General features: G+C 43.0%; 2 protein-coding genes across 6 annotated transcripts; one reads left to right on the forward strand and one right to left on the reverse strand.

Moving 5' to 3' along the window:
• The first annotated feature begins 124 nt into the window (after positions 1-124).
• On the forward strand, positions 125-10,766 carry scarf1 (scavenger receptor class F, member 1). 4 transcript variants are annotated; one of them, XM_068317311.1, is made up of 11 exons: positions 125-404; positions 670-731; positions 883-984; positions 4,027-4,567; positions 4,651-4,869; positions 5,238-5,366; positions 5,956-6,062; positions 6,224-6,335; positions 6,596-6,720; positions 7,570-7,707; positions 7,827-10,766. In XM_068317311.1, the coding sequence occupies exons 1-11, from the start codon at positions 307-309 to the stop codon at positions 8,930-8,932; spliced, it is 2,739 nt and encodes a 912-aa protein (XP_068173412.1). In that variant the 5' UTR covers positions 125-306; the 3' UTR covers positions 8,933-10,766. The 4 variants fall into 4 exon arrangements, with proteins under 4 accessions (XP_068173412.1, XP_068173409.1, XP_068173411.1 ...); XM_068317308.1 differs by having other exon boundaries at positions 125-731; XM_068317309.1 differs by having other exon boundaries at positions 340-404; positions 670-984.
• Positions 9,713-14,544, reverse strand: vtna (vitronectin a). 2 transcript variants are annotated; one of them, XM_068317312.1, is made up of 8 exons: positions 14,421-14,544; positions 13,020-13,139; positions 12,535-12,939; positions 12,315-12,454; positions 12,086-12,242; positions 11,859-12,011; positions 11,270-11,776; positions 9,713-10,177 (listed from the first exon to the last, which is right to left on the reverse strand). In XM_068317312.1, exons 1-8 carry the CDS (start codon positions 14,476-14,478, stop codon positions 10,059-10,061), a joined length of 1,659 nt encoding a protein of 552 aa, XP_068173413.1. In that variant the 5' UTR covers positions 14,479-14,544; the 3' UTR covers positions 9,713-10,058. The 2 variants fall into 2 exon arrangements, with proteins under 2 accessions (XP_068173413.1, XP_068173414.1); XM_068317313.1 differs by lacking the exon at positions 13,020-13,139 and having other exon boundaries at positions 14,421-14,525.
• Positions 14,545-21,369: the final 6,825 nt, after the last annotated feature.

Here is a 21,369-nt window from a genome sequence, read left to right on the forward strand (position 1 = left end):
TCTGGCTGAATAGAAGGAAGTGGCTCTGACTTCCCCAGGAAATGGGAAGAGGAAATTCAGGGGCTTCGACCTCTCTGGCTGCACTGCAGCCACAAGACGACTTTAGAAGTGGGGAGGATAGGGAGAGAAGGGGACGGAGGGAAGGGAGGTGGGTAGACAGAAAGAGAGATACTGCCTCTCATTGTGCTCCATCTGATTAGAAGAACAATTTGAGAGGAAAGACAGACGACAGGACTGGTTGGCTGTAAACACATCAGACAGAAACATTTCTGGTCCCTGGTTCGGGTTTTCAGATTTTTGGTGGAGATGAATCTTCTCCTTGGAGTGCTGAATGTTCTCATCTACTGCTCGTACTCTTCACACACACTGGATCCGGCTGGAAAGAATGTCTGCTATGGTATCAGGTACACGTCACCCTCACATCTCTTATTGTTTCATTATAAGTTAAGTGATGACAGCAGCAAGGACTAACTTCCAGACTTGTGACCAGCTGCTGAACACTGAAGCTGAGTTCTGTTCATGCGAAGAGAAAACTAGTTCATTCTCAAGGCGTGATAAACTGGATTGGTTGCATTTGTACTTATTTTTTTTTAGTGAAACATTTGCGAAATCCCAGTGGGTTTCATTTAATTGCGAAATGTCAAGTTGGATTATATTGTATATTGTCAGGAATCCCTCCACGCCGGTTTGCTGCACTGGATGGCGTCAAGATGGAAAAGAGTGTACCATACGTGAGTTTAACTTATTTAACGGATAACAAGAGGAACTTTGTTTACTGGTTTGTCTTTCACTGGTATACTGTGTGTGTGTGTGTGTGTGTGTGTGTGTGTGTGTGTGTGTGTGTGTGTGTGTGTGTGTGTATGTGTGTGTGTGCGTGCGCAGCCGTGTGTGAAGGAGAGCAGGCCTGTCTCAACAATGAGATTTGTGTGTATCCCGGAGTGTGTCACTGTCCACCTGGCTACTATGGTGCCCACTGTAAAACACGTGAGTACCCATAAGACACCAGGAGCTGTTAAGACCTGTTCCTTGATTGTACGTCTTTATAAACTAATGTATGGTTCACATAATTTGCGCAAGACCTGCTTCCATTTCACTCATTATCTTAATGTGTAAGCATTCCGAACTTTACTGTGATGTTACTTATATAAGAAAATAAAAAGAATCGAAGATATGTATTTTTGTTTCTGTAACATACAGGCCATGAAATGATCGATAAAAAAAAAATAATAAAATAAAATAAAATAAAATAAAATAAAATAAATAAATAAATAGATAAAGAAAGGTTTTTTTTTTTCAAAAACAAGAAAGAAATAAAAAAAGAAAGATATTTTTTGCAAAAACACTTTAATCACATTCAAACATTTTACAATTTTACATTAGATGAAAGCACTAAAGTGCTTCAGGAGAAGAAGATTCTTTTGCAAAAAAAAACTTCAATCACATTCAGAACATTTAGAACATTTTACAATTTTTCATTAGATGAAACAAAAACACTAAACACTCAAAAACACTAGACACCAATAAACAAAGGGAAATACAATATAAAAATTGGTAAATTATATCAGGAAGTTTGCAAAAGTGAGGTGATCATCAACTAAAGAGTATAGGACATTTTTGTAACACCAGATGTTCCTAAAGTTATTCAGGTCTTTTGTCATTTTATAGAAACCAAATTCTAGTTTTAAGCGACATCTGATGTTACAGCAAAAAACAGTAGCTGCTTCTTGAACAGTATTGTTTTCAGTTCTCCTCTTCCTGGTCACATAAATTGCAAGTTTTGCCTCTCCAGAGATAAAATTTAAAAGCTGCCACTTTCTCTGATTCGATCTATTGTACCCAGCACCGTAGATGAATTTCCTGATACTAAAATTTTCACTGAACAAATTAAAAACATTCGTTAGAAGAGTGAAGAGCACTGCAAGTCTCCCACACTCACTAAAAGCATGAAAGACTGTCTCACGAAGGGGACAGAAGGGACACTGGCAGGACACCGTAGGGTTAAAAACAGAGATAAAGCATTGGAACCGATGCACCATGCAAAATCCTCCACTGGAGGGGAGGTTTGTACAGAAGTGTCCACTGTGGGTCAGGTCCATTTCCCGTCATCTTGTTGGCCCAGGTAGTAGGTGCTCTGTTACACAGGTTTTTCTTGTTGATCACTTTTACACATTGTTTGTACAGTATTTTTTTGTTGGCCGTGTGCAGGCTGATCTGTCGTTCATCTCCGAGGTGAGGACCCTCCAGTTCTCCAAACAGGGGACTGATGTGGACCTCAGGGAAAGGGTCTTTGCTGTCCGGTACAGTCCCTGTACTATAGTCCAGGAGGAGGCTTCTCTCCTTCCCGGAGAGTCTTTACCTCCACAGTTGTAGCACCCTCTGAGCCACCCTGGTGGACTGGATGTTCAGCAGGGAGCTCACAGCCTGGGCATCCGCCAGCGCAGGCGCGGCGTTGTCTACCAGTTGCTGGAGGGTCATGGTCCTGGTTCTGCAAAGCGCTGCAGACAGACCAGGTGTGGCTCCACTGCAGACATCCAGCCTGGCTCCATGCACTAGTGGTTCCTTCAGTAACCCGAACAGAGAGTCAGAACCTTTTCCTGGGCTGCTTTTAAAAAGGGCCCATGACTTAAAAACACCATGATAAAACGGAGGCAAACCATTTAACTTTAGAAACTTAGAATCCATTAAAAACAGTGCAGCATCCAGGTCCAAGTTACTCACACGTCTGAATATGCAGCTGGCCACCTCTCTCCACATCAGATCCGCTGGTCCGGTCAGAAACCGCTGGATGAACTGTAATCTGAAACTGGCTGTTCTACTAGCCAGGTGGATGAGGCCCTGTCCCCCCTCCTCTCTTGATAAAAACAACACTTCTTGAGGCACCCAATGCAGCCCATCCCAGAAAAAGTTAACAAGTTTGGTCTGGATTTGTGCTAGAAACCCTGATGGGGGGTCCATACAGGCCAAGCGGTGCCACAGCTGTGAGGCCACCAGGTTGTTTATCACTAAAACTCGACCTCTGTACGACATTCTGGGGAGCAACCATTTCCATTTTTTAAGTTTCCCTTCTATTTTTTCAATGACGCCCTCCCAGTTCTTCCTGGTTGTTGTCTCATTTCCCAGGTACACACCGAGATATTTGAGACCATCAGTCTTCCAACACAAGTTTTGAGGAAGAACCGGGGGGTTGCCATGCCACTCACCAACAGCAAGGGCTTACCTTTTGCACCAGTTTACTTTTGCAGCAGTTAAAACATTGAATGAGTTTGTCAAACCCACCAACATCAACATCCTTTTGGTTTTTGATAAGAACAACATCATCAGCATAGGCAGATAAAATAATGCTCTGTCTAACACCAGGTAAAATCAAACCGTCGATGTTTTTGCGGATTTTACAGAGGAGGGGTTCCAGAGAGAGTGCATAGAGCATCCCAGACAGGGCACAGCCCTGCCGGATGCCCCGATGCACCCTGAAGGGGGCACACAAACTGCTGTTAAACTTCAGAATACTCTCAACGCCACTGTACAACATCTGGATCTTGGCAATAAACTCGGTGCTGAGCCCAAACTTCTCCATAGTTTTCCAGAGGAAGAAAGACAGAAAGAAATAAAGAAAGATAAAATGAAAAACAAAGTTTTATTAGATTTGTGTTCCTTTTTGGACATACCACCTTTGTTCTGAATGAGAGAAGTACAAGAAACTCAGAAAGTTTGGGGCGTGAGGTAAAATATTTCTCTCTCAAATGCAGTGCAGTATAAGAGTATAAGTAGAAAGTATGCAAAGTATAATTTACCAGAAAATATAATTTACCAGAACCTGAAAATTCTACCGAAATACTACATATATATACGTGTATATATATATATATATATATATATATATATACACACACACACACACACAGACACACACACACACACAGACACACACACACACACACACACACACACACACACACACACACACACACACACACACACACACACACTGTATTTATTGCACATTATTCCCTTTTTGGTTGGAACCAGGCTGTCCGGCTGAGTTCTGGGCTCCAAATTGCCGTCGGGTGTGTCAGTGCCATCCACACGGGCGCTGTCACCCCGTCACTGGTGAGTGCACCTGCAACGCCAACCGTTGGGGTCCACTGTGTCAGCATGCCTGCAAGTGCACCCGGCATGGCCGCTGCCACCCCATCTATGGAAACTGCACCTGCGACGAGGGCTGGTGGTCGCCCACCTGCTCCAAACCGTGTCAGTGCATCAGCGGGGGATCTGCTGGTCCCAGCTGCGACCAGTTGACTGGCCGGTGTCAGTGCCACAGGGGTCACTGGGGGCTGAAGTGTCTCGTCAGCTGCAACTGCTACCTGTCACAGTGCAACCAGCGCACCGGTGTGTGTGACTGCGAGGCAGGCTGGTGGGGACCCAGCTGTGATCGAAGGTGTAACTGTGACCTCACACACAGCAGATGTGACCCCGTCAGCGGGCAGTGCCTGTGCCACCCGGGGTACCAAGGTCTGTTCTGCAACCTGCCCTGTGAGGCCAGGAAGTACGGCAGTGGTTGTACGATGAGGTAGATGTTCAGCTGAACGCACCGATCCATTTAAATCCATTAGAATGAATGTTTGTAATTCTCCTTGGGTCTCTTGCCTTTAGTTGTGGCTTCTGTAAAGACAACCACATCTGCTCTGCCACCGACGGCGCCTGTGCTGCATGTGAACCTGGCTGGAACGGTACACAGTGCAACCACCAGTGCCCACCTGGTTATTATGGAGAAGGCTGCCTTAAGAAATGCACACATTGCAGAAAAGATGAACCGTGTGACCCTCAAACTGGGAGATGCTGGAGATGTGACCCTGGGTGGACTGGACCCAGGTGTGTATTTGTGTTTGAGCCAAACATGAGCCCACTGTGTTCATGTAACATAAGGATCACTGGATCATTTGGATCTATATGATGTGTTAGAACAAATCACACGTTACTCACTACATCCATCTGTCTTGCCATCAATACTGCCCATAATCATTTACACATTGTTGTGTCATATCACCGTGGATTGTATTTATTGCTATGTATTCTAAAATTAAACTACAGCATGTGTGCTTTGGAGAACATTGGATGTAAAGCTAGTGAAGTTTATAGGAGTGTAAAGAGTGTGTGATTTATATGGACGGATATGTCTGGGACAAAAATCTGTTTAAAAGGAAATAATTTGTGTCATTCTCATCATTCTTTCTTTCCAGGTGTGAGGAAGCCTGCTCTAACAGGACATTTGGAGATGCCTGCCGCTTCCTCTGCAGCCTTTGTATCCATGGTAACTGTGATCACGTGACAGGAAGGTGTGTCTGTCTGGCAGGCTTTCAGGGAGAGAGGTGATGTATCTCTTTGGGCCTTTTTACACATGCACACACAGTTACACACACAAACATGCACATAGACACACACAGACACACATCACACACACATGATAACACACTGTACCACCAGTGTAACACCAACTAGCTAACTAACTAACATAAGTTGCATGTTTTTGGAGGTGGGGGGAAGCCAGAGAACCCACAAAGACACAGAGAGAGCATATAAGAGAGCACAGAAAGGAATCAAACCCAGAACCTTCTTGTTATAAGGCAACAGTGCTACCCACTGAGCCACCATGCTACCCACACATAGTCATAGAATTTAAAAAAAAAAGTTGGTAGGGGTTCCATTTTGCAGTAAATATTGCAACTGAAGCAAATAGACCCAAATTGAGCTGATCTTAGAGCTCGGGAAGGGTAAAATAATTGCCACTCCGGTGTTAGAGGACACTAACTGACTGATTTTAATGTCATTTGTTTATGTTTGAAATCAGCCATTGGTTAAACAGCTACATAATCCCACCTGTTGAGGATGCACACACATTGGTTCACACATTTGCGAGTTTTTTGAGAGGTAATCATGTGACTTTATATTGTTTTGCAGCTGTAACAGTAGCTGCCCCGCCCGGCACTATGGCCTCAACTGTTCCTCCACCTGTGACTGTGGTGAGGGGGTCTCGTGCAACACGGTCACTGGCATCTGCCCCAACAGTATGTCAATCCATCCATCCATGCAACCATCCAACCATGCATCCACCCATCCATGGATGAGTATATGAGCCTGGGTGTCATTAGTTCTTTGTGATTGTGTGAATGTGTGTGTGTGTGTGTGTGTGTGTGTGTGTGTGTGTGTGTGTGTGTGTGTGTTTCAGGTGTCAGAGGCTCTGTATTAGCAGGTATTCTAGTGCCTTTGCTCCTGCTGCTCCTCGCTGTTCTCTGCTGCTGTTTGTGTTGTGGAGGAGGTCCTGTTGATAACAAAGACAGGTTTGTGTTCATCCGTCAATTTGAACTCTATGAAATGTCTACATTTTCCTAAAGTCTCTGACTCTCATTTTGAGCACTATAAAGTTACAAACTTATGTATAACTATAATCATTCAATATTACAAAGAATGTGAATGTAGTAGTTAAATAAAACTTTCTTTAATTGATTATAATTGTATTATAGTTACATCTGAACGTGAAAAGACATTCAGGTTGAAGAATTCAGATTTTTTGAGGATCAACTGTACAATCTGTTTCCAGGGCAACTTTGGCAGATGGCGGCTGGTCAGTTCGGGTGAAGTATCATGTCTACAGTGTCCTGGCTAACATCGGTGCTGCCCTCCCCTGTATCTCTGACTGGTCCTCTGGCCTGCCTCGTGTCACTGGTCAGTCCTGTATAGTCTCTATAGTCTGTATTCAATATTTCCTGATGGAAAAGATAGATTGTTTTGTAATTCACTGTTAATCACCATAATATTATATTATATTTAGTTTAAGTACACAACTTCTTGGAAATAAGATTAAAGTGATAAAATCATCAATAGCATCCCACCTCAACGTGTGCTGATTGCTTCAGTCATTGCATGACAATTTAGCAAAAAATCCCAAATTCTTCTCATTGTATCTTGCTAGTTGGACGGACTTTATAGAGTGGGATCAATCAACTCAATCAACTTTTATTTACATAGCGCTTAATCACATCTGAAGACATTTCAAAGCGCTTTACAGATAGAAAGCCAACAATGCCCTCCAGAGCAAGCATAAGCAATGTTGGCAGGGAAAAACTCCCTCATTGAGGAAGAAACTCCGGGCAGGACCCAGGCTCTGGAGGGCGGTCGCCCGCCTTGACCTGTTGGTTGGGAAAGAGAAATACATTGGGGACAGAGAGAGAGAGAGAGAGAGAGAGAGAGAGAGAGAGAGAGAGAGAGAGAGAGAGAGAGAGAGAGAGAGAGAGACAGAGAGAGAGAGAGAGAGAGAGAGAGAGAGAGAGAGGGAGAGAGAGAGAGAGAGAGAGATTTTTAACATCACGTTTATTCATGAATGTCAAATTACAAAATAATCACGTTGACACAACATCCAAAAGAGATTCAGATGAAGAGGATTTTCAATAGTACCGAGTGTTTTCTGAACAAAGACACATTCCAAAATTCAAAAAGGTTAATCCTTGCTAATTGAAGATCCTAGGATCTTCGTTATTATTATTTTTTGTTATTAAATCCATTTTTCATATGCAGTGTCTCACCATGACCCAGAGCTGACCTTCAACCACAGCTTCATTGAGCCACCCTCCTCTGGTTGGGTGGCTGAGGGCTCATCCTTTGATAGTGATGAGGAAGAGGGAGAGGCGCTCTACTGTGTCCCTCCAAGAGAAGGTAGGAGCAGAAACACACCAATATTTACATTGTACTTGTAGGGGAGAAGAGCTGATATTCCACTTCCTCTTCATTTCTTTTTAAGCCGCAAATTTTTTCTGTCTCTATCTTGTTGGTAGACATTGAGGCGGTGGCAGGCGGAGAATTCCAGGAGATGAGCTCCAAATGTAACATGTTCTTAGACCCATCGGGCTTCAGCAGCGAGGACATTACCTCACCCTTTAACATCCCTCGTACCTCCAGTCTCGCCAAGTCCAAGCGTCCGTCTGTCTCTTTTGCCGAGGGCACCCGCTTTTGCTCCAAGGAGAGGCGTGGCTCTGGTCAGGATCCACCTGCTCTTCCTGGACTTGCCCGCAACAAACCCAAGTCACCCTGGGGGGTTTTGATGCTGTCTTCTCTCCAAAGTCAGGGAGGTCCTGTTAGAACTGGGGAGGACAATGGTGCTGCTGGGGTCGAGAAGAGGGCAGCTGAGGTTGATGTGCAGAAGACAGATGACCAGGAATCTTGCTGTGAAGTAGAGGACCAGGATTTAGACAGTTCCCCACCCCAGGCTACCCTGCAGGTACCCGGGGCATCAGGACGAAGACGCACCATGTCCAACACAGCTGGTCATAAAGGGACTCAGCTGACAACGTTTGCATCTGATGGACAGGCAGGCATCTCAGATAAGGTCACGACAGTGTATGTGACGGTGGGTAAGGCGGGTAGACCCGCAATGAAAACAGAGTCAACCTCTGAGGGGCCTGTCCAGGCGATGCTGCGACGGCTCGGCAGCCTCCAGAGAAAAAGGGAGCAGGAATCTGGTTGGGTTAGGCCTAAGGCACCTGAAGGTGTGACCAAACCCCCAAGGAAGAAGCTTGGAGCTCGGGCTAGCATATGGGAGCAAGGAGAGTCATCTGCAGTGGAGGTTGCCATATGTAAGCCAATCAGGAGAAAGCATGCTTCACTCAACACCCCTGACACGGCTGTTGCCGGTGACACTCTTGCATCAGAGGGCAGCACTCCTAAAAGGCCACTGTCATCTATTTTGAAGAGTGTGCCAGAGGTGGTTGCAGCTGCTTCAGGGTCAGAGGTGAAAAATGAGGGTGATGGAAGGCAGGATGATCCCGGTGTTGGAAGAATTGAGAGCAGCTACTTGAGTGTGGGACCAGCAGGAGACGCTGCGAGTCTCACTGAGGTCATTGCCAATGAGGGTGCTGAGCCGTGCTACGAAAACGTCAGATGATGATGTAACACTCATGATAGTGGAAGAACTGATGTCAACAGGTCTGATCCAAACACAACTGAATAACCTACTTGTTATTCTGCAGTTACAAAATCACAGGCGCAAAGAGAAAAACCTCTACTGTAACTTGCTGATCTGAAATTCATGAATTATGGTGTTAATTATGGTGTGTTATGTTTTAGCCATAGAATATAGATAAAATTAATGTTAGGTCGACAGATAAAATAATTGCCATGTGCAACATTTGTGTAGTTTCTTCTAATGTTATCATTGATTACATTCAAAATCTAAAGGTTATTTATTGTTTCCTCTGTGATCCATGTTGTATTACCTTAATTCACACATGTTCTATGTTTGTTTGTACTGAAATGGTGAACAGGCATTGACACAATAAGGTATATGACATACAAATATCCGTATACACCAGGAATACAAGAACAAACAATTTCTGAATCATGATGGTATATCTTCAAACAGTTTTGAATTAAAGTTAAAAGAAACAGAATCTAAGCAGGAGGGCATAATTTTGAGTCTTCAGATGGACAGCATCCGTTTAAATGGACTCACTCTGAATCAGCACTGCCATTCACTTAAATCTGCTAAAACACAACAGGGTTAGTGTGGTATTTTGCACTCAAACCAGCAGTAAATGAGCAAAAACACAAAAGAAGGATCAGAAATGTGTTTCTTAAACGTCAAAGGTAATACGACTACCAGTGTACGTATATTATCCTATGTAGTGTATTTTTTGAATATTACTGGTGATGCATTTACACATGGTTCAGAAGAAGCTCATTTTATTCTTCTTTATTCTTTCTGAATAAAAGTGACTAAATGTTACAATAGCAGGAAATTGAAGATTATTTAAACTGCACTTGTGGTTCACAAAGCAGGTCATCTTAGGTTAGAACAGAGGAGAAACAGTCCAAAACAAATCAGCCATTGAACTTTGACTATAATGAGCAGTGGCCGGACTTTAATTGATCGCATCGCTATTTGCTTAAGTTGATAAATACATTTTTTTTTTGTGCGACACTGTTGTGACATAATTTTCCACAACAACACTGCTTACTTCTGTTGAAATGAATAATCTGTTCATTGCAAATGCATTCCAGATGAAAAAACACTATTTCTCTGCTCCAGTGGAGTCTGAACAGCCGAGCCAGTACTTGGAGATGGATCTGGGGTATGGGGGCATGGCAGGGTCAACTGTTTTGGTCCTGAGGTCAACTCTGTAGTATTGATCTGGGAAACACAGACAAGACAGTTGTTTACACTCTCTGAACATTTTGCAACAATTGTTGCTTCGTCCTGAAACTAAAAGGACTGATCTGTATGTCTTGAACTATCTTTGAAATCTATTCATTGTTATTCCTGTGTCTTGTTTGTATCTGACTGAATTATTTTGAGTTACATATGATGACACAGAGTTTCTCCATGGGGACAGGAAATTAAGTAGCTGACCTGATATTGTCCATGGTTTTATACATTTTATTAATGGTATTCTAAACTATTTTTGAATAATTACTCTGTTTTGTTTTGTTTTTGCTCTCATTTTGATTTCTTGTTATTACAATTAATGTCCTTATTACAATTATTGTTCTTATTTTCCCTGTTTTTACATATTTCTATTTATTTTCTTTTTTCAAGTTATTTTTTGTGTTTTAGAACTTATATGTAGTCTGTAAAGTTCTGAAATATTTTGAGCTAAATTCTTGCATGAAAGATGCTATACAACTAAAATGTATTTTATTAACATATGCCTGCTTTGTAAATCCCTTAAATGATGAAATGATCTATCAAATGAAAATGATAAAAAAAAGTTAAAATGTTACAGGTTTGACAGAATGCTTTGATTGTTTCTTTTCTCAGTTTGAAGTCATTGCAAATGAAATATATTTAGATTTGGATTGGGCATTCAAAAACCAGAATAATTCTTTGTGGTCTGAGACAACAGTGACACGTCTCAATTATCTAACAATTTTAAGATAGAGATATTGATCAATAATTAACAGAACTGAACTAATTGTAATAAAAAAAATAAAAAAAGTAATTAAAAAATAATAAAAATAATAAAAAATAAAATTAAAAAATAAGAAAATAAAAATGAAATAATTTAATAAAAAATAAAATAATAATAAAAAAATGCTTTTAAAAAAAATATAAAAATGCTTTTTTATTTTTTATGTAATAAAAAAAGGCTTTTTGCATGATCATGGGATATACTAGAAAGCATCGGGGATTCTACTTGGACTATCCTGTAAAGTCATTTATTAAGTTGTTTTTTTCATGACCCCTTATTTGTCTAAACTGCCTAAACTACCCCTGCTCTGTTACCTCCTTTAAAGAAGTAGACGGTCTGTATGGGCAGGTTCCTCTGCATGGATTCCCAGTACCACCTGTCACGTCTGGAGTCATAGTTGCCCCTGTTGTTCTGGCGGTAACCATCTCTGCGTCGATCCTGGTCCCAGTCTTGATCCCACCGTCTGTCCCAGTCTCGTCCTAACCTCTCCTCCATCTCCATTCTCCTCTCTGCCAATCTCAAACCCATTTCCATTCCTTTTTCAGCAAAGCTCTGGCCCATATTCATTCCCTGTTCAGCTGCAGACTCCCAGAGAGGTGAACGACTTTGCCTCCTTCGACCCCACTGTTGCCCATACTGCTGGTACTGCTGATTCCACTGCTGGCCTTGCTGTTGACCCCACTGCTGGTCATAAGGATTCCAACGTGGAAAGGACCTCCGAGGAGGGACATACATTCTTCCTATCATGGCAGCATCCACTGGAGATTTGAGGCCCATCCAGTCTCTTTCAATGAAGTGATGCTTGTCATGATGTCGAGGCACTGAATTTCAGAAAATATTTAGATGTACTGACATTCTCAAACCCCAAATGAGCACAAATGATAACACAATAACACAACTCACATTCAGAGAACAGCTCGCCGAGAAAACGCTCATAGTTGTTGTAGTAAACGTCAGTGTAGTGTCTGAACAGTGTGGCTGGAGACCTCTCAGACATTGAGATACACTCTTCATGGGACGGCTGGTGCAGAAACTCATACGTGTAATACTGTTCACCTGGGGAAATAAACAAGATTCCCTTTCAAGTAACTTTGATCAATGAGAAGAAATATATTCTATCGTGACTATACCTTTGAAAAAATAGACTTTCTCTTTTCCATTGTGACTTGGAGCAGGGAGAGCAAATGCTGCATCTACGTGATCCGGAATTTTGTCAAAACCAACATTGATATTTCGAGGGTAGTCATCGTCCAACACGCCATTGTCAAACCTCCAGTACTTGTTCCCCTGATGAAATTTTTGATATATTTCAACATTAAGGTGATATATGTGTAACTAGTATGAATGAAGATTCCCCACCTTGAATATATAAGTCTTCCCTTGACAGTTGACACGAGTGAACGCAGCATCGATAGGCCCGCTAATGCCCCACACATCCTTTATGAGCTTTGGATAACCAGGAAGAACTGACTTCTGGTCCAGCTCAAAAAAGTAGTCCCCTAGAAAAAAAATTCAGAGACGTTATCCTTCAACAGAAAGTCCCTCAAATTTTTTGGTGAACACATGGTCAATCACTCACCTCTGAAGGCGTATATGGAGCCATTTTTTAGTTGCATGAAAGAATCAAAAGGCCTGCCACTGCAGGCCACAGCATCTGGGTCAGGGGTTTCTGTGATGGGTGTTGTCATGGGAACAGTGGTTGTCTCCGCTGTTGTAACCTGAAGGGGTTGAGCCTCTTCTGTGGGTGGGACAGTCTGTGAATTGGGTCTAGACTGTGTAACGGGGATTTTTTGAAATAGGGTCTCCAACAGTCTTGGGGGTTTGGTCATTTCCATGTTGGTGTCCGGATGTTGATATTGTCTGCCAGCAAAGTCTGGGATGGGCCCAGGTGTGTGCTCCACCTGACTGGAGGTGATGGGGGGTTGAGTGGTGCTTTCATACAGCTCATCATCATCCTCTGCAAATACAAACGTGTCTCCACGAGCTGAAGGGAAAATGGTGGCATCAATGATCATTTTGACTCATGGCAGGTATAGATGTAATCTCAGAGAAGGTTTTTCTTACTCAGCATTCCACAGGTGGCCTCAAAATCTGAGCAGCAGCTCTTATAATACTTGCACATGGAGTCACATTGGCACTTCTTCTCAGAGTCAAAGCCATTTTCACATCGACCCATGCAAGACTCTGGAGGTACAATAGCTTTTATGCATTTTATACTGCTTTTTTTTCTTGTAGATAATGAAGTAAGGCTCATTTGAATATTGTTACCATAACAGCACTACCAACTACATCACAGATTTTGTAGTTCTTTATCATTGAAGTCCTTCTCCAGTCAAAAAAAAAACGAGATTACAAGCATGATTTGTTACATCACAAGGAGTTCTGGTCCAATAGTCAATAAGGCTCCAGCAGACAAAAGTTACATTTGCATATTTATAAATACGATATGATAAAAATTTTTAATAACGTAAGTGTGATAAGTGCGATCTTCACAGGTATATATAGATCTGTTCCTACATTTGTTGAGAAGGTCAGATTTTCATTGGTTATCTTTTATTGCACACAAAAAAGCTTCCTTGTGGATTTTTAAAATTAAAAGTGGTGCCGATGAAAAAGTCTTAAATCATGATCAATGAACTAAAAGTGATACTAGTGCAATTTACAAAGCCAGGGGAAGACTGAACATTAAGAATCCATCTGCCATGGTACTTCTGCTTTTAATTGCAAGGCGAAAATGGTCAAACTTAGTAGCCTTTGCATACGTGTAATCACTGTATTTATTGTCTGAAACATAATCAGGGTACGCTCTGGACATATCAACAGTTAACCACAGGTCACATTAATGAGAAATAACCAATATTTATTGGTATTTATACGTACGGGCAATTAAGAGTCACCTATGATGCATGTTTTAGTGGTGGAAAAAAGCCAGAGAACCTAGGATTATATGGCTGAGAGGTAACAGCACTACCCACTGCACCACTGTGATGCCCTTGTTGTACTAATACAAAATGATAATAATAATAATAATAATAATAATAATAATAATAATAATAATAATAATAATAATAATAATAATAATAATAATAATACACTGCATGGTTGTAGCAACTCAGGGAAAAACAGAGTCTAAAACAAGACACAGAGAAGTAGCATCACGATTATACAGCAGCAACATTCCGGCCCCTGATATTTTTTGGTGTCCTCCCAACACTAAAAAACACGATATGTATGAAAGTGACCTAGAGACTGTTTTTTTTTCTTGTGGCACTATGATAAACACGCGACTTGTCCAGGTTGTACGCCACTTTCCAATCAATAACAGCTGGGATATCCAGGCCCGACCCCCCACCTCTGCCCCCTCAAACCCCAACAGGATGAGCAATACAGAAAATAAAGCTAGCCAGTTCAACTATCATCTATTTGCTATTTAGCAAGTGAATATTAATGTTAGTTTGTACTTACCATCAGCTGCAAAAGTGTGAGTGAGTAGAGAGATCAGCAAGACGGCAAACAGCCTCATGTTGGCTCTGCTGGGTAAATACTCAGAATGAGGGACGCAACGATGGACTGTGTGCTTCTAATCATTGGAAACATGTGTCAGTCAACCTGCTTGTTTGTTTACACACACACACACACACACACACACACACACACACACACACACACACACACACACACACACACACACACACAGAGAGAGAGAGAGAGAGAGAGAGAGAGAGAGAGAGAGAGAGAGAGAGAGAGAGAGAGAGAGAGAGAGAGAGAGAGAGATAGATTTTTGATTTTTAACATCACGTTTATTCATGAATGTGAAATTACAAAATAATCACGTTGACACAAAATCCAAAAGAGATTCACATAAACATCTAACCTTTTAACAAACTCAAAAAAACAAAATTAAATCAAAAAAACATTTATCCATTCTCCACAATCATTCATTCATTCATTCATTTTCATGTACCGCCGCTGTATCTGCCATAGCAGGACACTGTGGAGCTGGAGCTTATCCCAGCTGGCATAGGGCGTGAGGTGGGGGACACTCCGGGCACGATGCCAGTGCACCGCGGAGCCACATACAAAGACAGACAACCATGCACACACACACTCACTCCTACAGGCAATTTGGGACTGGCCAGTTAACCTGAAATGCATGGTTTTTGGAGGTGGGAGTAAGTCGGAGAACCCGGAGAGAACCCACACAGGGAGAACATGCAAACTCTGCACAGAGCGGGACTCAAACCCGGCCCGTGTTGTGCGGCAACAGAGCTACCCACTGCCGCCCTCCTTAGTTTTTTCAATCTGTAAAACTTTTGTTCTTTAAAGACTGGTTCACCACTTCTTGTTTTTGGAGTTTCAGATGGAGCGGGTTTGGCTGATGATCCACAGACTGGTACCAGTCCCAAGAACCACAGATTGGGGACTCCACATCTATCCTAGCATTCACAAGAGGTCAGTGCAGAGAAACCAACACAAGAGAAATGTGGTCTCCGACACTGGTCATGGCTAGTGCATGGGCAGCAGCATCACAGAAATGTTTCATGGTGGTGTTACATTTATTGATTTACATTTATTTGATTTGATTTAAAACCTCGTATTTTTAAAATTTATACATCAAAGGAGAAGGAGAGGAGAAACGTGTGTTCGTAGGAAGAGAGAGAAGAAGAACGCCAAAAGCATTGGACTGAGAGTAGGGACATTGAAGGTTGGAACTATGACAGGAAAAGGTAGAGAGTTGGTTGACATGATGCAGAGGAGGAAGGTAGACATACTGTGTGTCCAGGAGACCAGGTTGAAAGGTAGCAAGGCTAGAAGTTTAGGAGCAGGGTTCAAGTTGTTCTATCATGGTGTAGATAGGAAGAGAAAAGGAATAGGAGTTATCTTGAAGGAAGAGTTTGTTAGGAATGTCCTGGAGGTAAAAAGAGTGTCGGATAGAGTGATGAGTCTGAAGCTAGAATTCGAAGGTGTGATGGTCAATGTTGTTAGTGGGTATGCTCCACAGGTAGGATGTGAGCTGGAGGAGGAGGAAAAATTATAGTTGGACTTTGATGAAGTGATGCAGAGCATACCTAAAAGAGAGACAGTTGACATTGGTGCAGACTTCAATGGACATGTTGGTGCAGGAAACAGAGGTGATGAGGAGGCTATGGGCAGGTTTGGTATCCAGGAGAGGAATGCAGAAAGACAGATGGTGGTTGACTTTGCAAAAAGGATGGAAATGGCTTTAGTGAATACTTTCTTTCAGAAGAGGGAGGAACATAGGGTGACCTATCAGAGTGGAGGTAGGAGCACACAGGTAGACTACATCTTGTGTAGACAGCGTAATCTGAAGGTGATCAGTGACTGCAAAGTAGTGGTAGGTGAGAGTGTAGCCAAACAGCATAGGATGGTGGTGTGTAGGATGACTCTGGTGGTGAGGAAGATGAAGAGGACAAAGGCAGAGCAGAAGACGAAATGGTGGAAGCTGAAAAAGGTGTTGCATGACTTTTAGGAAGGAGTTGAGACAGGCTCTGGGTGGTCAGGAGGTGCTGCCAGATGACTGGACAACTAAAGCTAATGTGATCAGGGAGACAGGTAGGAGAGTACTTGGTGTGTCATCTGGAAGGAAAGTAGATAAGGAGACTTGGTGGTGGAATGAAGAGGTACAGGAGTGTATACAGAGAAAGAGGTTAGCTAAGAAGAAGTGGGACAATGAGAGGACTGAGAAGAGTAGACAGGAGTACAGGGAGATGCAGCGTAAGGTGAAGGTAGAGGTAGCAAAGGCCAAACAAGAAGCTTATGATGACTTGTATGCTAGGTTGGACAAGTAAGGAGGGAGAGACTGATCTATACAGGTTGGCAAGACAGAGAGACAGAGATGGGAAGGACGTGCAGCAGGTTAGGGTGATTAAGGATAGGGACTGAAGTCTATTGACAGGTGCCAGTAGTGTGATGGGAAGATGGAAAGAGTACTTTGAAGAGTTGATGAACATGGAAAATGAGAGAGAACAAAGACTAGAAGTGGTGACTGCTGTGGACCAGGAAATGGCAAAGATTAGTCAGGATGAAGTGAGGAGGGCATTGAAGTGGATGAAGAGTGGAAAGGCAGTCGGTCCTGATGATATACCTGTAGAGGTTTGGAAGTGTCTAGGAGAGGTGGCAGTAGAGTTTCTGACTGGGTTGTTCAACAGGATCTTAGATAGTGTGAAGATGCCTGATGAATGGAGGAGAAGTGTGCTGGTGCCCATTTTTAAGAACAAGGGAGATGTGCAGAGTTGTGACAACTACAGAGGAATAAAGCTGATGAGCCATACAATGAAGTTATGGGAAAGAGTAGTTGAAGCTAGACTAAGGGCAGAAGTGAACATTTGTGAGCAGCAGTATGGTTTCATGCCAAAAAAGAGTACTACAGATGCAGTATTTGCTTTGAGGATGTCGATAGAGAAGTACAGAGAAGGCCAGAGGGAGCTGAGTTGTGTTTTTGTAGATCTGGAGAAAGCTTATGACAGGGTGCCCAGAGAGGAACTGTGGTATTGTATGAGGAAGTCTGGGGTGGTATAAAAGTATGTGAGAGCGGTGCAGGACATGTATGAGGACTGTAAGACAGTGTTGAGGTGTGCTGTAGGTGTGACAGAGGAGTTCAAGGTGGAGGTGGGACTGCATCAGGGATCAGCTCTGAGCCCCTTCTTGTTTGCTAGTTAGACAGGAATCTCCATGGACTACGATGTTTGCAGATGACATTGTGATCTGCAGTGAGAGCAGGGAACAGGTGGAGGAGAAGCTAGAGAGGTAGTTTGTCCTGGAAAGGAGAGGAATGAAGGTTAGCCGCAGTAAGACAGAGTACATGTTTGTGAATGAGAGGGACCCAAGTGGTGAGGTTACAAGAGTGAGGTTACAGGGAGAAGAGATCAAGAAGGTGGAGGATTTTAAGTACTTAGGGTCAACAGTCTAGAGCAATGGAGAGTCTGGAAAAGAGGTGAAGAAGGGTGTACAGGCAGGATGGAACTGGTGGATAAAAATGTCAAGTGTGATGTGTGATAGAAGAGTTTCAGTTAAAATGAAAGGAGAGGTGTACAAAACTGTGGTTAGACAGTGGTGGGGGGTGGTGGAGGGCCTCCTTGCCCCATGCCCCTTGGGCCTGTCCCGTGTGCCCTGGCGGTGGCAGCCATTGCCTCCGCTGGGTCTCTGGTCTACGTGGTTCTCGGTGCCCCCGGTGGCTCTTCGGGTGATGGCTTCTGGGTGCTCCTGGCTGCCGGGGTTGGGAGTGCCCAGCTAGCGTGGCCCTGTTGAGTTCTGGTAGCCTATCTGGGTGTTGGTTTCATCACACATACATGTTGGGTCAGGGCTTACCAGCTCCTGTCGGGTCCAATTATTGAGAACCATTGGGTCCCTTCAGAATGTGATGAGTCTCACTTCAGTCATCACAATCTATGCCCTCTATCTTCCTCCTACACTGGTTTCCTCTGGTGGCCTATTCTATACTATCGGGACCTCCACTAATCTGATGTTTTTTGTAACGTTGGTGTTGATATCAGTTCTAAGATAGGATAAAACAGCCTAAACCTTTTTCACTCCAACAGCACTGCCTGTCTATCCACTACCTTTGTTTGTGTTTTCTCTCTCTGTCTCCTTTTGCTTTTCCCCTTAACTCACAGGGGTGCAGCGTTTCCCTCTATGGCTCAAAATAGGAAATTCTAATAAAGATTGACAATTTAGTTCCCAGAGAGGACTGGTGACGGTCACATGCAGGCATTAAAATTTATAAAAGGTGAAGTAAACATCAGAGATGCTCGCTACAAGCTGCAACTAGGACCTTCGCTAACTGATGCAGATCTCCTGAGACACGACTCCCTGATCCCACAGTTGGAACCCCTCTGCATCGTCAGCAGGTATTTCAGGGTCGAAGGTGTTTCGCCCCTTAACCTGAACACCTCTCCTGAGTGGGGCAGCAAAGATTGACCAGCCTTCACCAGCAGAAGGGTTCCACCTGTGGGCTCTTTCCATCCACAGCCAGCGGGGGCAACTTTGCAAGGCAAAGGTCCGTCTGAACAAGGCCGCCTACCCTGACACCTCTCCTGAGTGGGGCATCAACGGCTGACTAACCTTTACCAGCAGAAGGGTTCCAACTGTGGGCTCTTTTCATCCACAGCCATCTTGAGCTGCACTCCGCTGCTGCAGTAATGTCCCTGATGGCTCTCTTCAGCTGAATGGGTTCCAGCCCAACCTTCCGCAAGAAGCAGTTCACCGATTTTGCCGGGAACCCACGGCAGCCGACTTCAATGGGATAGCAGGTTGCATGCCCACCCCTTTAACACAGCTTCATCGATCAAGTCCTGGTATTTATCTCTTTTCAGTTGGTGGGATACAGCCAGCCTCTCCTCCCAGGGTACCGTGAGTTCAGCAACAAGGATGGTTTTTGTGCTCCTCGATATCAATACCAAGTCTGGTTGGAGGGAAGTCACTGCCACGTCTTGTGGGAAAACAAGTTTCCTCTTCAGGTCCACGTTCAATTCCCAATCTGAAGTGCTTTGCAAGGTACTGGGTTGAGTCTATGTTGCTGTTCCGGTCCTTCCATGAGCCTTGGATCCTTCCCTGATGAAGGCTACGCCTTTCAGCGGTTGGGCTTGAGTGTTGTTGGCCTTCATTCGCTGTTGTTCCACCCATTTTGCAATCTCGGTCAGAACCTTATCATGCCTCCATCTATATCTGCCCTCCACCAACGCCTTTGGACAGCCAGTCAGGATGTGGTTCAATGTGCATACTGGTGCACCACACTGCTTGCACGAAGGGTCTTCCTCTAGCCCCCAGATCTTTAGGTTTAGTGGAACTGGCAGTAGGTCAGCCACAGAGCGCAGGAGAAAGCTCCTACCAAGACAGTGTGCTTGGTCCCATTGAGTCCATCGGCCCTGGGAGGCTAGTCCCATGGCTCTCACCTGGCGCTCCTCCTCTTCTGCCTTGCGGACTCTCTGCACCACCAGGCCTCTTCTGGTTCTGGTGTCGACTCTATTCCAGCTCTTCTCGCTGTAGTGCCCCAGGCTGAGTCGTCCCTTGCACACCACACCCAGGATTTCCTGGTGCCTCCAGTGGGACTCCGCTTCCCTTACGGCTTGCTGAGGCTTCCATTTTCTGCCACATTTGATGGTTTCGCTCGAATGTTTCACTTTCCCGTCCTCTGGACAAAAGGAGTGTACTAACTGCCCTCGCCTTGGTGGCTTTAAACTCCTCCACCACCCAAGAGACTGGCAAGGGAAGCTTGGAGGTCTTACTAAAGATTTTGCTGCAAGACTAAAATAAGCATTGATCTAATAAAAGTCCGAGGCCCTTTTATGGGCTTAAACTATGAGAATACATGCAGACAAGACAAGAAAAAAAAAAAAGATTACATAGCAAGATCAAGTTTTATCACTAAGCAGCAAAAAACTAGGCTAAAAACAATTTGAGTCAGCTTTAGACTTAACAGGCTTGATACAAACACACCACTATTTCCTGACTGGAAGACTACATCATTTCCTGTACCATACGATTGTTTTAAGTTATTTATCAGGTGAATGCTGGATTGGCCAGGCTCAACTCAAGCATGTCTATTACAGTACTTAAAAGACTTTCCCAGCCCCTTCCCAATTTTTCTTTTTTTTGTTTTGTTTTTTTCTTCATTTAGACAGGATCTTGTATTCAAATAATAGTTCTTGCAGGATGCTTCAGGGGAAATACCTGTCTGTAAAGGTTTGGGTTTTTTATTTAAGACAAAATCTTTTATTTAAGGCAAAAAAATTCATTTATGGCAAATGCTGGCCAAAATATTAATGTTGATGTTATGTTTAATAATTTAATGTTTATTGCTAATATGTTGAATCAACAAGGTGGTCATGTTGTTCTTATGCATCATTAAGATTGTGTGTACTGAATGGAAAATACTCTACATAAATCTGGTGCATTTTGATTAATTTGATTTAAGAATAAATAACATGTAATTCAAACAAATGTGTACTATTTATTTTGTATAGCTAATCTGGTTATTATGCAGTTCAAACAATATACTTAGTGTATTTTATATAAATACTGTCATTATTATTAATTTAGATTAATTATACTTTATTAATACTAAGTACATGAAACTGAGGAATATGAATTTCAAATAAATAGACTTTATTACACTGATGCATTTGTATCATGTAATGTTTATTTGGTTGGTTTGAAAATTTGTGATGTAATAAAATTACATAAATGTTGAGAATTAGGTTTAAATATTTCTGTGTGTTTAACTCAAGGGTCTGCAATGACTTTTTGAGGCAGCTTGAGAAAAGTGATTCCTCTTGATGTGATAAAAGCTTGGACTAATTTCTCTGCATCATTCTGTGTTAAAATATGCCTGCTTTCAGCAACGTGATGGAGATGGAAAAAGGCAGTTCTAGAAATCTGTTTTATGTGACAGTTA

The sequence above is a fragment of the Antennarius striatus genome, chromosome 6, assembly GCF_040054535.1.
Source record: "Antennarius striatus isolate MH-2024 chromosome 6, ASM4005453v1, whole genome shotgun sequence".
In the NCBI taxonomy this organism is placed as follows: Eukaryota; Metazoa; Chordata; class Actinopteri; order Lophiiformes; family Antennariidae; genus Antennarius; species Antennarius striatus.

Bases quoted from the DNA above. Each gene is read 5' to 3' on its own strand.
- vtna (XM_068317312.1), bottom strand. From the start codon at position 14,478: ATGAGGCTGTTTGCCGTCTTGCTGATCTCTCTACTCACTCACACTTTT. The intron at 12,012-12,085 runs GTATAGTCACGA...TTATTTCCCCAG, and splicing joins GAAAGTCTATTTTTTCAAAG to GTGAACAGTATTACACGTAT. The intron at 11,777-11,858 runs GTGAGTTGTGTT...TCTGAAATTCAG, and splicing joins CGGCGAGCTGTTCTCTGAAT to TGCCTCGACATCATGACAAG.
- scarf1 (XM_068317308.1), top strand. From the start codon at position 452: ATGACAGCAGCAAGGACTAACTTCCAGACTTGTGACCAGCTGCTGAAC. The intron at 732-882 runs GTGAGTTTAACT...GTGCGTGCGCAG, and splicing joins TGGAAAAGAGTGTACCATAC to CCGTGTGTGAAGGAGAGCAG. The intron at 985-4,026 runs GTGAGTACCCAT...GGTTGGAACCAG, and splicing joins TGGTGCCCACTGTAAAACAC to GCTGTCCGGCTGAGTTCTGG.